At 48.3% G+C, this 17,850-nt stretch overlaps 2 protein-coding genes across 2 annotated transcripts in view; one reads left to right on the forward strand and one right to left on the reverse strand.

Moving 5' to 3' along the window:
- The window catches only part of LOC147118556 (uncharacterized), a 56,456-nt gene extending 49,852 nt beyond the window's left edge, over positions 1 to 6,604 (reverse strand). The window contains exon 1 of the mRNA XM_085983935.1: positions 6,261 to 6,604. Within this exon, the coding sequence (XP_085840061.1) occupies positions 6,261 to 6,604 (344 nt within the window). The remainder of the gene's footprint in view (positions 1 to 6,260) is intronic.
- Positions 6,605 to 9,347: 2,743 nt separating this feature from the next.
- The window catches only part of LOC147118558 (uncharacterized), a 186,792-nt gene continuing 178,289 nt past the window's right edge, over positions 9,348 to 17,850 (forward strand). The window contains 1 exon segment of the mRNA XM_085983936.1: positions 9,348 to 9,434. Within this exon segment, the coding sequence (XP_085840062.1) occupies positions 9,348 to 9,434 (87 nt within the window).

The following is a 17,850-nucleotide window of genomic DNA, read 5'->3' on the forward strand; positions in this document are numbered from 1 at the left end:
TCTGATCGTCACACGATAGGAAGGATGTGATTGCATTGGAGAGGGTGCAGAGGGGATTCACCAGGATGTTACCTGGGCTGCAGCGCTTCAGCTATGAAGAGAGACTGGACAGGCTGGGGTTGTTTTCCTTAGAGCAGAGAAGGCTGAGGGGGGACCTGATTGAGGTGTACAAAATCATGAGGGGCATAGATAGGGTAGATAGAAAGGAACTTTTCCCCTTAGTAGAGGGGTCAATAACCAGGTGACATAGTTTCAAGGTAAGGGGCAGGAGGTTTTGAGGGGATTTGAGGAGAAACTTTTTCACCCAGAGGGTGGTTGGAATCTGGAACTCACTGCCTGAAAGGGTGGTAGAGGCAGGAACCCTCACAACATTCAAGCGGCATTTAGATGAGCACTTGAAATGCCATAACATACAAGGCTACGGACCAAGTGCTGGAAAATGGGATTAGAATAGACAGGGCTTGATGGCCGGCGCGGACACGATGGGCCGAAGGGCCTCTTTCTGTGCTGTATAACTCTATGACTCTATGAGAAAGGACAATCTGGGGGGAGGATCATATGGCGGGAACAGAACTTCAGCCTGGACGCAGCCCTTCAGGGCCACACTGAGAGGGGCGAACCGCACTTTGGTCTTTCTCGTCTCTCTTCGCTGACAGCAAAGTCTCCGTGTGGGTTTATCTTGAGGCCTGTAAGAAATGTGTCCCAGCTGCTCTCTTCCATGGTTCAGAGCTCCTAGGCACAGAACAGAAGGCTCCTTTACAACTGTGTTTAGAGTCAGGAAGAACAACGGTGAATGCTGGAAACGTGCTGGCAAATCAGAGATTGGTGTTAAACTGCAATCAGTTCCCGACTGAAAGTGAAACAGCAGGTTTAAGTTTCTAGTCTAAAAATGACTGTGGTAATTATTCTATGAAGATTTAATGGCCTAGAAATTCACTAGCCTTAGCGCTGCTTTTGAGGCGCTAGAGGGACTAGCGCCAGAGTTATGCCCAGTTTAAAAATTCCCTGGGGCCCTAAATCGGCGTTGCACCGGTAGCGCTGCGCCGGCACCGATGACGTCATCTGTGTGCGCAGCGTCCCGGTTGCCGTGGTAACCCGCCCGAACTCCGAAATTGAGTTGCGGCCGCCTCGCCCGTGGCAGCCGCAAGCAACGTTCTGGCAGAGGTGCCTTACTCCAGTTTGCGCCGGCGCATTAAAGGCCCCGCGGCAGCCGGCCACTTTCCCGCCGGCCGCCTGCCCGCAGCTCCCTCCCCGGACTTCTCCCCCCCCCCCCGGAACAGATGCAAGCCCGGCACTTGTCCGAGGTGCCGGGCTCATTTTTAAGCTGATTTGCGCGGGCCGCGGCCGGGTGCAGGCAGCTCCTCCTTAACGGGAGGAGGAGGCCTGCATGTCCCCAGCCTGCCGCACCGCATCGGGTGCCGCAGCGCCGGAATTGCGGCGCGAAACGGCAGTTAGCGCCGATGTACCGCCGCAAAGACCCTTCAGTAGCGCCGGCAGCCGTTTGGGCGCGGCGCCACTGAATTTTTGGCGCGCGCATGGGACTTAGCGCCGGCACTAACTTCCGGCGCTAAAGCCCTGGCTAAGCCAAAACCCAATTTCTAGGCCAATGTGTTTGTGTGACAGTCCTGAGTCTACGATTTTAAGGCAGGCGTTAATTCGATTAAAATGAACCGGTTTAAAATAAATTGGTTAAAGTCCACATTAAAATAGCAGATGGAGGAGTTCACAGGAGCATGTTAACTGCTGGTACAATTATACAACAGGCATTTGATCTCCAGATAAAGAAGTACCTGCAGCGTGTTTCCAGGAATTCCCTGTTTTATTGATGTGTGTGTGTTAGACACCAGGATAACTAAAAATACATGACCCAGAACATCCACAAGGGTGCGATCCCGACAGTTACTCTGGGATCACTCCCGCTGTGGAACTCCAGCACTGACCCTGCTGAAGGTTGTAGGCTCAGGGAGTGGGGCCTCCAGGAGTGGACAGTAAGAAAGCTGGGCTTCAGTATCCTGACAAATATATGGTGAGGAACCAGAGGAATCCTTACCGAGGAACCGTCTGGGGTTTTACCTGCCAGCGTAGGTCTTGGGGTGAATGATTCCTTACTCCCCGAACTGTCTTACATTGAACCCAGTTCAGATCAAGGTGAGTTCAGTTTATAGGAGAATGGGGACAAATATCACCCACAAGTGAGGGATTCAAAAGCAGCCATTAGAGAGGCTAAGAGATATTTTAGAAGATGATGTACAATTGTGGTAATAACAGTAAAAGCTTTTCCAGCTACGTCAGGAGTCAGAAGACATAGTTACACAGAGTTACATAGAATTACAGGGTCGACAACACAGGAACAGGCCATTCGGCCCAACTGGTCAATGCCGGTGTTTCTGCTCCACACGAGTCTCCTCCCACCACTCTTCATCTAACCCTATTAGCATATCCTTCTATTCCTTTCTCCCTCATGTGCTTATCTACCTTCCCCATGAATGTATCTGTGCTATTTGCCTCAACTACTCCTTGTGGTAGCACGTTCCATATTCTTATCTCTCTTTGGGTAAAGAAGTTTCTCCTGAATTCCCCATTGGATTTATTAGAGACTGTGTTATATTTATGACCTGTAGTTTTGGACTCCCCCACAAGTGGAAACATTTTCTCCAGGTCCACCCTCTATAACCTTTTCATAATCTTAAAGACCTCGATCAGGTCACCCATCGGCCTTCTCTTTATTCTAGAGAAAAGAGCCCCAGCCTGTTCAGCCTTTCCTGATAAGTATATCCTCTCAGTTCTAGGATCATCCTTGCAAAGCCTTTTTCCACCCTCTCCAGTGCCTCTATATCCTTTTTATAATATGGAGACCAGAACTGTGCACTGTACTCCAAATGTGGTCTAACCAAGGTTCGATACAAGCTTAAAATAACTTCTCTGCTTTTCAATTCTATCCCTCTAGAAATGAACCCCAGTCCATTGTTTACTCCTGTTATGGCCTCATTAACCTGCGTCGCTACTTTTTGTGATTTGTGTATCTGGACCCCGAGATCCCTTTGCTCCTCTACCCCATTTAGACTCTTATTTTCCAAGTAGTATGTGGCCTCATTATTCTTCCTTCCAAAATGCACCACCTATCTTAAAATTCATTTGCTAATTACCCTCCCATTCTGTAAGTCTTGCGTTTTTTTAATATTCATTCATGGGATGTGGCGTCGCTGGCAAGGCCAGCATTTATTGCCCATCCCTAGTTGCCCTTGTGAAGGTGGTGGTGAGCCACCTTCTTGAACCGCTGCAGTCCGTGTGGTGAAGTTGCTCCCACAGTGCTGTTAGAGAGGGACTTTAACGCATGATTTTGTCACAGTCTTCCTCAGTATTAACTCTACCTCCCAATTTGGTGTCATTGACAAATTTTGGAATTGTACCTCTGATTCCCAAGTCCAAACCGTTTCTGTAAATGGTGAACAGTGGTCCCAGCATCGATCCCTGTGGAACACCACTTCCCACCTTTTGCCAGTCTGAGTAGCTACTCCCAACCCCTACTCTCTGTTTCCTGTTTTGTGACCAGCTTGCTATCCATAACAGTATGTAAGATCTAGAAGATGACCAAGGTCAGTCCGTGTGGAGTGAAGGGCCAGGCAGCAGAATGGATGGAAAGATGGCTACAAAACAGAAATCAGAGGGTTGGAGTTAAGGGGAGTTTGTTGCGATATTTCCATCCATTCTGCTGCCTGGCCCTGGACTCCACAGGGCCTGACCGTGGTCATCTTGTAGACCGTACATACTGCAGACACAGTGCACCAGTGGTGGAGGGGGTGGATATTGAGTCGTGTGGCAGGGGCGCTGATGAAGTGGATTTCTCTGTCCGTGAGTTTTGAGGCATCGCTCGTGGCGTTTTTCACCACTTTCCACCTTTAAAAAACAACCTTGCTGCCAGTTTATTAAAGCCATTAACAGCCGCTCGGGTGGGACACACCAATAACTGAGGCCTTGTTTCTGTCACAATGACAGGCCTGAACCCGAGTTAGAAAACATTTCGTAATTAAACCAGACTGGGCGGGGCCTGAGCTGCGAGTTAGTAACGGAAAATTGGTGGCCAGCGTACTTCACACCAGGGCTGAGGACCCGGGGTCTCGGGTTTCTGTTTATTTATTAATTTTGTTTATTGCCCAATCTCAATTAGACTGGCGGGTCATCTTGCTGTCTGGCGGAGGCGAGGTTCCCCAGTGGAGGGCTCTCTATGTGGGGGTCCATCCCTGCACCATTGGGGATCTGGGGTGGAGACTGTTGCAAGGAGCTGTCGTGTGGAACAGTTTTTAAACTCCTTTCCAGACCCCAAGGCCAGATGTGTTTTCTGTGGCCTAGAGGAGTCCATGGGCTGTGTATATATTCAGTGTGAGAGGTTTCAGCCCCTGTATAGTTACCTGAAGGGGCTGCTCCTCAACTCTTGGTTACACTTTAGCCCCACGCTCCTAATCTTTGCCCGCCCGGTGCGGAGGGGGGTGGGTAAGTCGGAGGATCTTCTCCTGGACCTGCTCTTGGGCCTGGCGAAAACAGCAATTTGTGGGCCCAGGATGGGCGGGGCTCATGAGGGGGTCACTCTGGCTGCCTGCCTCTCTCCCGTGGTCTTGTCCCTGCCCGGGTGGCCCTGGAGAGGGAGCAGGCGGTGTCCACTGGTTCACTTGATACCTTCCTCGACCGGTGGGCACGGAAGGTATCAAGAGGCGATAATCGATCCTCACAATCACATTGTGATGTAATTATTAATGGTGTGTGTGTCACAAATACATTTCTTCTATTTTGATACAAAAGCTCTACTGGACATGTTAAACTACTAGTTTTTTAATCCGGGCTGCAGCTGCTGAAAGGTTGACTGTACTGAGGTTTGTGGCCAGAGCTGGCAAACGTGTTGTTCTGAAGTCTGATGTCTCACACCTGAAGAGTCTGTTTATGTCGTGTTGTAATGACCTTTTTCTGTTGCCTGGTGTCAGAAATAGAAATCAAAGGGAGATGATGCCCCACTCTGTTAATCAATTCTTTGACACATTTCCATTTCTTAATTTACAAAGATCACAACTCCATTAGTGAACAATGGATTGCCAGTCTGCCACTTTTTAGTGAAGCTTGAAAGGATTCACTGTGAAGTTACACCTGGCCATCTGTCTGCGTGTCACTGTGTTTGGATTGTGTTAGACAACAGTCCTAATATCTCGCCTACATCCATTACAATTTTTGAAATGTTAGATTGTACTTGGAAGAAGTTGAGTTTCAATCTGACAATTCTGAAATTGGGAGCTTTTAATGATTTCTGTTTTTCACGTAACTATATAGTGATATGATCAGTCAAAGCAAATTAAAAGATGCTGCTATTTACTGAACACAACTGAATAATTCTACAAGGATGCTATCGCAGTCTTCCTCAGTATTAACTACACCCCCCAATTTAGTGTCATCTGCAAATTTTGAAATTGAACTTCTGATTCCCGAGTCCAAATCATTCAGGTGAATGGTGAACAACAGTGGTCCCAGCACCGATCCCCGTGGAACACCACTTCCCACCTTCCGCCCGTCTGAGTAAATATCTTTAACTCATCCCGTCACTGTAACTGGACTTGTCTCCATTCCCGTGCCGAGGGGATTGCTGTACCAGACGGGAGGGGCAACATTTGGGGACTCTCGATTCTCCACCAATTCCCATTCCCCTTCTTTCTGGTGGATAATGGAGGTGCCACTGTGTGTAATGTGCAAGTCAGTAAGAATTGCCCGTGAGGATTAATCAGCACTTTCTAATTGGAGATGTTAATCAGCGGAACCTTTCAGACGCTGAATTGTACCAAAGATTAATATAGGATTGAAGTAAAATGTATAATTTTATTGTGAACTAATTTCTGATGAGAGTCCCTGAATTAAGCGTAAGGATCACCGAGAGCGGTTCGTAAAGGGACACTGCAGTCCCGAGAACACAATCAGCTATATATCCAGAATATTAAACTCCAGCCTAGTTATAGGGGTTATTAACATCAGCAGAAACAAACCCCACTGTCAGAATAAACATGGTTCAGTCCGGGATGTCATTAACACTAGGAAAAGCAGCAGAATCCAACCTCTGCAGTCACTTGTGAACTTGCTGGTGTCTCAGCAGGTGGGATGACCGAGTGAATCCCTTCTCACACACGGGGCAGGTGAACGGCCTCTCCCCAGTGTGAATTCACTGGTGTGTCAGCAGGTTGGATGAATGAGTGAATCCCTTTCCACACACGGAGCCGGTGAACGACCTCTCCCCAGTGTGAACTCGCTGGTGTCTCAGCAGAGTGGTTGACTGACTGAATCCCTTCTCACACATGGAACAGGTGAATGGCCTCTCCCCGGTGTGAACTTGCTGGTGTGCAATGAGGTTTGATGAACACCTGAACCTCTTGCCACAGTGAGAGCAACTGAACGGTCTCTCATCAGTGTGAACTCTCTGGTGTGAGTGGACACAGAATGACTGAGTGAATCCCTTCCCACACTCGGAGCAGGTGAACGGCCTCTCCCCGGTGTGACTGCGCCTATGATTTTCCAGCTGGGACGGGTAATTGAATCCCTTCCCACAGTCCCCACATTTCCACGGTTTCTCCATGGTGCGGGAGTCCTTGTGTCTCTCCAGGTTGAACACTCGGTTGAAGCCTCGTCCACACACACAACACGTGTATGGTTTCTCCCCGCTATGAATGGTGCGATGTTTTTTCAGGCTGTGTAACTGGTTAAAGCTCTTTCCACAGTCAGCGCACAGGAACACTCTCACTCGGGTGTGGGTGTCTCGGTGCTATTCCAGTCACACTGATGTTTGAAATCTTTTCCCACAAACAACAGACAAACATTTCTCCTTCCACATTCAGAGGCTTATGATATTCCCTGTAAAAGCAGTTTACAAAAGACATCACTAAGTTCAGGATAAAAATGCAGAACAGATAATTCCAGTTTCTATGGAACATTCTTTCCTCTCTTATTACATAGAATTACATAGATTGTACAGCACAGAAACAGGCCATTCGGCCCAACTGGTCCATGCGGTGTTTATGCTCCACACGAGCCTCCTCCCATCTCTCTTCATCTCACCCTATCAGCATTTCCTTCTATTCCTTTCTCCCATGTGTTCATCCAGCTTCCTCTTAAATGCATTATGCTATCCACAAACATTCCTGTTTGTGGGACCTTGCTGTGCGCAAATTGGCTGCGTGTTTCCCACATTACAATTATGAATTCACTTCAAATAGTACTTCATTGGCTGTAAAGCGCTTCGAGACGTCCGGTGGTTGTGAAAGGTGCTATATAAATGCTATTCGCCTCAACTACTCCCTGTGGCAGCAAGTTCCACATTCTCAGCACTCTCTGGGTGAAGGAGTTTAATCTAAATAGAACTTTCCTGGGCAGCCAATGAGCACTGCTGTCTCTTTTGTGCATTTCCTGGCAAGGCTAAACAGTTGATATTTTCTGATCAGAAAGAGCTGAGCTCGGCAGCATTAGTCCTGTTTTGCATCCTTTGGAGACCAGGTGTACGAGCAGAGTGAGCGCAGCCTTCACAGCAACCGTAATAAAATTGTTACAGTTGTGAAGAAACTTTGTGTCAGTGCACTGGACCACAAACAAAGTATGTGTGTCGATTATTGTCTGACTGCGCTACTGTGACTCTTTAAAGGTGCAATATAAAAGGTAAGTTGTTGTTGCTGGTCTGAGTTTGCGGTGTGTAAATGCTGCCCTTCTCACAGCCTTTAAAAGGAGTTTACAAAAGCCATCACTGAGAGTCCAGGATAGAAATTGACAAGATTCTCTCCTCCTGGTTCCTGGCCAAGCGGGCCGTGCATGCACCCTGCTGCCCCCTGAGCCTCTCAAGATGGCGGCTGTTACCCCGGGCCTGTCACCGGGAGAAAGCCCCGCAGCTGCCGCCCCGCTTGGGGCAAACGCCCGGCCCGGAGGCTCTTGTTCGAGGCCTGAGGCCCACCCCGGGTGTTTGTGAAGCGGATAATGTTGAGTGTTTTAATAATGGGGCCTGGGGCCGCACTCGGGGTGTGAGCAGCCCGCGTCCCCATGGGGTTTATTTTTTTTTTAAATTTAAAAATCAAACATATTTATTTAAATATGGTAGTACCTGTACTTGTTACAACTCATCAATTACATAATAAATCCATTACATTCATTAGCCGCAATAAAACAAAGCCTTAAAAACAGCTTTAGGGTTAACAGTATAAATGCAGTGGTAAATTTTACAGATAAACCAATAATATTAACAGTACAGGTACCCATAGTGAAAAACAATTTTACCCCAGTCCGACTGGCAATCTAGTAACTCTTCATTTTTGCTTGGTATAACCTGTTGTCACTTTTTTTTATCATTAAAGTATAACAGTACTTATACAACTCATCAATTACACAGTAAATCCATTACATTCATTGACCACAATAAAAAGGATAAAGCCTCAAAAAACAGCTTTATGGTCAACAATATAAATATAATAAATTTTTACAGGTAAATCAATAATGTTTACAGTACAAACAGGCACTATTTAATAAATCAAGAAAAGAAAGAACCCGTATACGCCAGTCCTACTCTCGTCGCTCAATCATTCAATCATTCAATCATTCATTCCTCCGTTCGTCCGTTTGCTCAAGCATAAATTCCATTGTGCATGTCTGCGTGCGTGCGTGTCATTTGTCTACCTGCGTGCATTCGTTCATCCGTCCAGGCAGGCCTCACGCTCACCCAGTAGGAGGCCAAATTCTCCTGGGGAGCGAAGGCCCTTCATTCGGTCGAACGTAAGTTCCATTGTGTATGCGTGTGTGCGTATTATTTGTGTCCGCATGCGTGCGTTCACTTGAGCGTTCGTTCGTTCGATTAAGGAAGGCTTTAACACTAAATAACACCACAATATACAAAGTCCCATAACCATATCAGAAATCAATTAAAACTTCAAGTAAACTACTTTTAACCAGAAACCCGAAACTTCTTCAACAAAACAAGTCAATACCAGTTCTACGCCAGTCCTATTGGCACTCTAATAACTCCTCGTCTTCACTTGATGTTATCTAACCATATAATGTCATGATCCTTGTCCACAGTCTTCAACCTTTCCACAGAAAAGAAGCCGACTACTTTCTCAAATCCCGTAAAAGAAGAAAACGACTACTCAAATTTCCTTCTTGTTGTTATCACTCACAGGACCCAGCCATCAAGACATTCATTATTCCTTGCCAATATTACTTGGTTTGGCCTTTTATCTTCCTTTTATTTTCCTTTTAGACTTTTATTCCGTTCTCTTTTCCCAACTTATGGCCGCTCAAGCGCCATACTATAGATAGTAACAGTCTGCCTTTCCTCCACCAAAATGGTAGCGCACAAACCGGCCCCCGTCACCGAGAAAAAGTGGCCGCCACCAAACGGAGCACAGACGGGGTCACTGGAACTCATTCGGGCCGGAGACCGTTCTTCAACTTTAGAAACCGTGCAGCATGCTCACCCACAGCATCTCCCAACTCCGCTTCTGTCGACCAGCTGCTCTGCCCTAGGCCCCCCGCCTGGGGTCCTCCGTGCTGGGCCTCCCGCCTAGGACACTCTCCTCTGGGTCTTCCACCCTGGGCCTTCTGCACTGGGCCCTCCGCACTGGCATTCCCCGTGAGCAGCCGGGGTGTGAGCGGCCTGCGTCCCCCCGGGGTTCATGAACCCGCTCCCTGAGCTCGGGGTGTGAGCGTCCCGCGTCCCCCCGGGGTTCATGAACCCGCTCCCTGAGCTCGGGGTGTGAGCGGCCCGTGTCCCCCCGGGGTTCATGAACCCGCTCCCTGAGCTCATAGAAACATAGAAGATAGGAGCAGGAGTAGGCCATTCGGCCCTTCGAGCCTGCTCCGCCATTCAATGTGATCATGGCTGGTCATCCAAATTCAGTACCCTGTCCCTGCCTTAAGAACATAAGAACATAAGAAATAGGAACAGGAGTAGGCCAATCGGCCCCTCGAGCCTGCTCCGCCATTCAATAAGATCATGGCTGATCTGATCCTAACCGCCAATCTACTATCACAGAACCATCTCCTGAATCTAACAGAATTAGACACACGAAATAGGAGCAGGATCAGGCTACACGGCCCCTGGGCCCGCTCCGCTACCCACAGGGTACTCATGTCCAAATTCCTGCCCGCTCCCCGTAACCCTTAATTCCCTTTACTTCTAGGAAACTGTCTATTTCTGTTTTAAATTTATGTAATGATGTAGCTTCTACAGCTTTTTGGGGCAGCATATTCCATGGACCTACCACCCTCTGAGTGAAGTAGTTCCTCCTCATCTCAGTTTTGAAAGAGCAGCCCTTTATTCTAAGACTATGCCCCCTAGTTCGAGTTTCACCCATCATCGGGAACATCCTCCCCGCATCCACCCGATCCAACCCCTTCACAATCTTATATATTTCAATAAGATCGCCCCTCATTCTTCTGAACTCCAATGAGTAGAGTCCCAATCTACTCAACCTCTCCTCATATGTCAATCCCCTCATCCCCGGGATTAACCGAGTGAACCTTCTTTGTACTGACTCGAGAGCAAGTATGTCCTTTCTTAAGTATGGACACCAAAACAGTACGCAGTATTCCAGGTGCGGTCTCACCAATACCTTGTACAACTGAAGCAATACCTCCCTATTTTTATATTCTATCCCCCTAGCAATGAAAGCCAACATTCCATTGGCCTTCTTAATCACTTGCTGCACCTGCATACTAACCTTTTGAGTTTCGTGCACGAGGACCCCCAGATCCCTTTGTACTTCAGTATTTTCCAGTTTCTTGCCATTAAGATAATAACTTGCTCTACGATTTTTCCTGCCAAAGTGCATAACCTCACACTTTCCAGTATTGTATTCCATCTGCCAAATCTCTGCCCACTTACTTAGCCTGTCTATGTCCCCTTGCAGGTTTTTTATGTCCTCCTCACTCACTACTTTGCCTCCCATCTTAGTATCATCTGCAAACTTTGATATGTTACACTCGGTCCCCTCCTCCAAATCGTTAATATAGATTGTAAAGAGTTGGGGACCCAGCACTGACCCCTGCGGAACACCACTCTACTCAATTCCGCTCTCATACCTTCATAGTCTCCTTTATTCAAGCTTAGCAAGCTTTTCCCCATATCCCTTGATCCCTTTAGCCTCAAGAAATATATCCAACTCTTTCTTGAATATATTGAATGAACTTGCCTCCACTGCCCTCTGTGGCAGAGAATTCCACAGGTTCACCACTCTCTGGGTGAAGAAATTCCTCCTCATTTCAGTCCTAAATGGCTTACCCCTTATCCTTAGAATATGACCCCTGGTTCTGGACTACCCGGCCATCAAAAACATCCTTCCTGCATCTAGTCTGCCCAGACCTGACAGAATTTTATAGGTTTCGATGAGATCCCCTCTCAATCTTCTAAACTCCAGTGAGTATAAGCCCAATCGACACAATCTCTCCTCATACGTCATTCCTGCCATCCCAGGTATCAGCCTGGTGAATGTTCGCTGCACTCCCTCCATGGCAAGAACGTCCTTCCTCAGGTAAGGTGACCAAAACTGCACACAATACTCAAGGTGCGGTCTCACCAAGGCCCTGTACAACTGTAGCAAGACATCCTTGTTCCTGTACTCGAACCCTCTTGCTACGAAGGCCAACATACCATTTGCCTTCTTAACCGCCTGCTGCACCTGCATGCTTACCTTCAGCGACTGGTGCACAAGGACACCCAGGTCTCTTTGCACTTCCCCTTCTCCCAATCTATTGCCATTCAAATAATAATCTGCCTTCCTGTTTTTGCCACCAAAGTGGATAACCTCACATTTATCCACATTATAGTGCATTTGCCATGTTTCTGCCCAATCACCCAACCTGTCCAAATCGTACTGGAGTTTCCCGACATCCTCCTCGCAGCTTACCCTCCCGCCCAGCTTTGTGTCGTCTGCAAATTTGGAGATATTACATCCAATTCCCTCGTCCAGATCATTAATATATATTGTGAACAGCTGGGTTCCGAGGACCGATCCTTGCGGTACCCCACTAGTCACTGCCTGCCACTCGGAAAATGACCCGTTTATTCCAACTCTTTGCTTTCTGTCCGCCAACCAGTTCTCTATCCAAGTCAATACCTTGCCCCCAATCCCATGTGCCTTAATTTTGCATGCTAATCTCTTGTGTGGGAACTTATCGAAAGCCTTCTGAAAGTCCAAATACACCACATCCACTGGTTCTCCCTTATCTATTTTACCAGTTACATCCTCAAAAAATTTAGTAGATTAGTCAAGCATGATTTACCTTTTGTAAATCCATGTTGAATTTGTCCGATCCGGTCACTGCTTTCCAAGTGCTCTGCCATTACATCTTTTATAATAGATTCTAGCATTTTCCCCACTACCGATGTCAGGCTTGGGGTGTGAGCGTCCCGCGTCCCCCCGGGGTTCATGAACCCGTTCCCTGAGCTCGGGGTGTGAGCAGCCCGCGTACCCCCGGGGTTCATGAACCCGCTCCCTGAGCTCGGGGTGTGAGCGGCCCGCGTCCCCCCGGGGTTCATGAACCCGCTCCTTGAGCTCTCTCACCTGATGTGTCAGCGGCTGCTGCCAAGGTCCGCACATGCTCAGCTCACTGCCCGGGTGATTGATGGGAGCTCCGGACCAATAGGAAGAGCGGGGCGGGACTGGAGCACCGAGCGGGCGGCGGGTCCTCCAAGCAATCGGAGTGTGTGAGGGGCGGGGCTTGACCTTTGAACCTGAAGAACAGATGGTGAGCTGAGCATGCGCGGGAGAGGCTGATTGTTGGGCAGGGTGAGCTGAGCATGCGCGGGTGGCGAAGCTGCAACAGGTCAGAGGGAGGCGGGTTAATGAACCCTGGGGGGACGCGGGCTTCATACACCCCGAGTGCGGCCCCAGGCCCGATTATAAGAGCAGTGAACATTATCCGCCCCCACCCGCGGGTTCCCGTTTCACTCCGGCCCGAATCTCAACAAAGCGCCAAACTCCGGGACAGACAGGAAGTGAGTCAGGGAGCGTCTGTAAATGGAGGAGAAATGGTGACTGGTCAGGGAGCATCGGTAAATGGAGGAGAAATGGTGACTGGTCAGGGAGCGTCTGTAAATGGAGGAGAAATGGAGACTGGTCAGGGAGCGTCTGTAAATGGAGAAGAAATGCTGACTGGTCAGGGAGCATCTGTAAATGGAGGAGAAATGGAGACTGGTCAGGGAGCGTCTAGAAATGGAAGAGAAATGGAGACTGGTCAGGGAGCGTCTGAAAATGGAGGAGAAATGGAGACTGGTCAGGGAGCGTCTATAAATTCATAATTCATAATAATCAACTTTATTGTCATTGTTAGTGCACAAGTGCAGTATAACGAAATGTAGGTTTGCGGCTCCCGAGAGTGTACATTTAGATTAAGACATTTAAACATTCAACATTCATTTGGCTTGTAATACATTAACATAAACATAACCATAATAAAGTGCATTGGCAGATGTGCAGTTTATTTGTGGAGTTCAGTAGGATGACAGCCCTGGGAAAGAAGCTGTTCCTAAATCTGGTCGTTCGGGTGCGAATGCATCTGTAGCGTCTCCCAGATGGCAGGAGGGTGAACAGACTGTGGCTGGGGTGGGTAGGGTCTTTGATGATGGTCCGTGACCTCCGTAAACAGCGTTTCTGGTATATGTGCTCTATGTTCGGTAGCCGGGTGCCGGTAATGCGTTGGGCAGTTTTGACTACCCGCTGCAGGGCGGAAAATGGAGGAAAAATGGTGATTGTTCAGGGAGCGTCTGTAAATGGAGCACGGTCTTCCGCGCCGACAGAACTGCAGACTCCGGTAAGAGCAAGGGAGGCGGTTTGTGCATTTACACCAACAATGCCTGGTGCACCAACAGTGATATAATTGATAGATCCTGCTCGGCTGATTTGGAATTCCTCATGGTAAGGTGCAGACCCTTCTGCCTGCCTCGGGAATTCACGAATGTTATCATCACTGCGGTCTACATCCCACCACACGCTAATGCCAAACTAGCACTGAAGGACCTCTACAGGGCCATCAGCGAACAACAAACTGCGCACCCAGACGGAGCTTTTATCATCGCGGGGGACTTCAATCACACAAACCTAAAAACTGTACTACCGAAATTCCACCAGAATGTCTCCTGCCCCACAAGAGGGGAGAACACACTGGATCAAGTCTACACGAGCATTGTAGATGCTTACAAGGCCATTCCCTGCCCCCACCTTGGGAAGTCTGACCACCTCTCCCTGTTTCTAGCCCTGGCATACAAACCGCTCATCAAAAGAGAGAGAACATCAACGAGAGCAGTGAAAGTATGACCAGAGGGGGCAGTATCGGAGCTTCAGGATTGCTTCAAACGCACTGATTGGGGCATGTTTGCCCACAATGACATCGAGGAATACGCATCCACAGTGCTATTCTACATCAACAGCTGCGTCGAGGTCATCACGACCCACAAAAATATCAGGTCATACCCCAACCAGAAACCCTGGATGAATGGAGAGGTCCGCTCACTGTTGAAAGCACGCGACGCAGCATTTAAATCTGGCGACGTGGCGGCTTACAGTGCAGCTAGGACCAACATAAAAAAGGGTATCAGGACTGCCAAATGGAAACAGACACTGCGGATAGAGGATCACTTCCGCAACAACTCGGACCCCCGGCGCATGTGGCAAGGCATCCAGTCCATCACTGACTACAAGGGCAAAAACACCAGTCCCCCGGCCAGCGACGCCTCCCTTCCGGAGGAGCTTAACAACTTCTACGCTCGCTTCGACAGGGACAACAAGGAGCTGGCTACCAAAGCCTTGCCACCCCCGGAAGACCAGGTGCTCACTCTGTCGACCTCCGACGTAAGGGGCGCTCTACGCAGAGTGAACACACGAAAGGCTACTGGACCGGATAGCATCCCTGGACGGGTACTCAAGGAATGTGCTGATCAGCTGGCTGATGTCTTCACCGCCATCTTCAACCTGTCATTGGCCCAGGCAGTAGTCCCTACATGCTTCAAGACCGCCACCATCATTCCTGTGCCTAAACAAGCGGCTGTGACGTGTCTGAACAACTATCGACCTGTCGCACTCACACCCATCATAATGAAGTGTTTCGAGAGACTGGTCTTAGCCCACATCAAAGCCAGTGTTCCTGCCTCCCTTGACCAACACCAGTTTGCCTATCGGGCAAACAGATCAACGGAGGATGCAATCACAACTGCTCTACACTCGGCACTGAATCACCTAGATGGTAAGGAGACCTACATCAGAATGTTGTTTATAGACTACAGCTCAGCATTCAACACTATCGTCCCCAACAAGCTGGCCACCAAACTCCAAACTCTTGGCCTGAACACTTCCCTCTGCAACTGGACCCTGGACTTCCTAACAAACAGACCCCAGTCTGTCAAATTAGGTAACCACACCTCCCCCCCCGACCCTGAACACGGGGGCCCCACAAGGATGTGTGCTGAGCCCCCTCCTCTACTCCCTCTTCACCCACGACTGTGTGGCTGTTAATGGTTCCAACACCATCATCAAGTTCACAGATGACACCACGGTAGTAGGCCAGATCACCAACAATGATGAGTCAGCCTACAGGGAGGAGGTCCAGCATCTCGTGAAGTGGTGCGCCGACAACAACCTGGCCCTTAACACCAAGAAAACAAAGGAAATAATCGTGGACTTCAGGAAGTCCAAAGGCGGAAGTCACACCCCCATCCACATCAATGGGGCGGAGGTGGAAAGGGTGGCCAGCTTTAAGTTCCTCAGAGTCCACATCACGGAAGACCTCTCCTAGTCCCTCAACACCTCCTCTCTGGTGAAGAAGGCCCAGCAGCACCTATATTTCTTGAGGAGGCTGAAGGGATGTAATCTGTCACCCCCGATCCTCTCTAACTTCTACCGCTGCACTATAGAGAGCATCCTGACAAACTGTATCACGGTATGGTACGGCAGCTGTAGCTCCCATGACCGGAAAGCCCTGCAGCGGGTACTCAAAACTGCCCAACGCATTACCGGCACCCGGCTACCGACCATAGAACATATATATCAGAAACGCTGCCTACGGAGGGCACGGTCCATCATCAAAGACCCTACCCACCCCAGCCAGTCTGTTCACCCTCCTACCATCTGGAAGACGCTACAGATGCATTCGCACCCGTACGACCAGATTTAGGAACAGCTTCTTTCCCAGGGCTGTCATCCTACTGAACTCCACAAATAAACACTAAAGCCTGCACATCTGCCGATGCACTTTATTATGGTCATATTTATGCTAATATATATGTACAAATGTATGTTGAAATGTTTAAGTGTCCTAATCCAAATTGTACACTCTCGGGTGCCGCAAGCCTACATTTCGTTGTACTGCACTTGTGCACTAACAATGACAATAAAAGTTGATTTGATTTGATTTGATTTGAAATGGTGACTGGTCAGGGAGCGTCTGTAAACATAGAAACATAGAAGATAGGAGCAGGAGTAGGCCATTCGGCCCCTCGAGCCTGCTCCGCCATTCAATGCGATCATGGCTGATCATCCAAATTCAGTACCTGCTTTCTCCCTATACCCCTTGATCCCTTTAGCCTTGAGAAATATATCCAACTCCTTCTTGAATATATTTAATGAATTGGCCTCTACTGCCTTCTGTGGTAGAGAATTCCACAGGTTCACCACTCTCTGGGTGAAGAAATTCCTCCTAATTTCTGTCCTAAATGGCCTACCCCTTATCCTTAGACTGTGACCCCTGGTTCTGGATTCCCCGACCATCGGGAACATTTTTCCAGCATCTAGTCTGTCTAGTCCTGTTAGAATTTTATAAGTTTCGATGAGAATCCCTCTCATTCTTCTAAACTCCAGCGAGTACAAGCCCAATCGATCCAATCTCTCCTCAAACATCATTCCTGCCATCCCAGGTATCAGCCTGGTGAATCTTCGCTGAACTACTTCCATGGCAAGAACATCCTTCCTCAGATAAGGTGACCAAAACTGCACACAATACTCAAGATGTGGTCTCACCAAGGCCCTGTACAACTGCAGCAAGACATCGTTGTTCCTGTACTCAAAAGATTATTGCTCAAGATAAAAAATCACGAGATTGGGGGTAATATTCTGGCGTGGGTGGAGGATTGGCTCTCTAACAGAAAGCAGAGAGTTGGGATAAATGGTTTGTTCTCAGACTGGCAATCAGTAACTAGTGGTGTTCCGCAGGGGTCAGTGCTGCATCCCCAACTCTTTACAATCTATATTAATGATTTGGAGGAGGGGACCGAGTGTAACATATCAAAGTTTGCAGATGATACAAAGATGGGAGGGAAAGTAGTGAGTGAGGAGGACATAAAAAACCTGCAAAGGGACATAGACAGGCTAAGTAAGTGGGCAGAGATTTGGCAGATAGAATACAATACTGGAAAGTGTGAGGTTATGCACTTTGGCAGGAAAAATCATAGAGCAAGTTATTATCTTAATGGCAAGAAACTGGAAAGTACTGTAGTACAAAGGGATCTGGGGGTCCTGGTGCACGAAACTCAAAAAGTTAGTATGCAGGTGCAGCAAGTGATCAAGAAGGCCAATGGAATGTTGGCTTTTATTGCTAGGGGGATAGAATATAAAAACAGGGAGGTATTGCTTCAGTTGTACAAGGTATTGGTGAGACCGCACCTGGAATACTGCATACAGTTTTGGTGTCCATACTTAAGAAAAGACATACTTGCTCTCGAGTCAGTACAAAGAAGGTTCACTCAGTTAATCCCGGGGATGAGGGGGTGGTCATATGAGGAGAGGTTGAGTAGATTGGGAGTTCAGAAGAATGAGAGGCGATCTTATTGAAACATATATGATTGTGAAGGGGCTTGAT

This window comes from Somniosus microcephalus, chromosome 4 (genome assembly GCF_052327205.1).
Source record: "Somniosus microcephalus isolate GS21.2 chromosome 4, FLI_Smic_1.0, whole genome shotgun sequence".
In the NCBI taxonomy this organism is placed as follows: domain Eukaryota; kingdom Metazoa; phylum Chordata; class Chondrichthyes; order Squaliformes; family Somniosidae; genus Somniosus; species Somniosus microcephalus.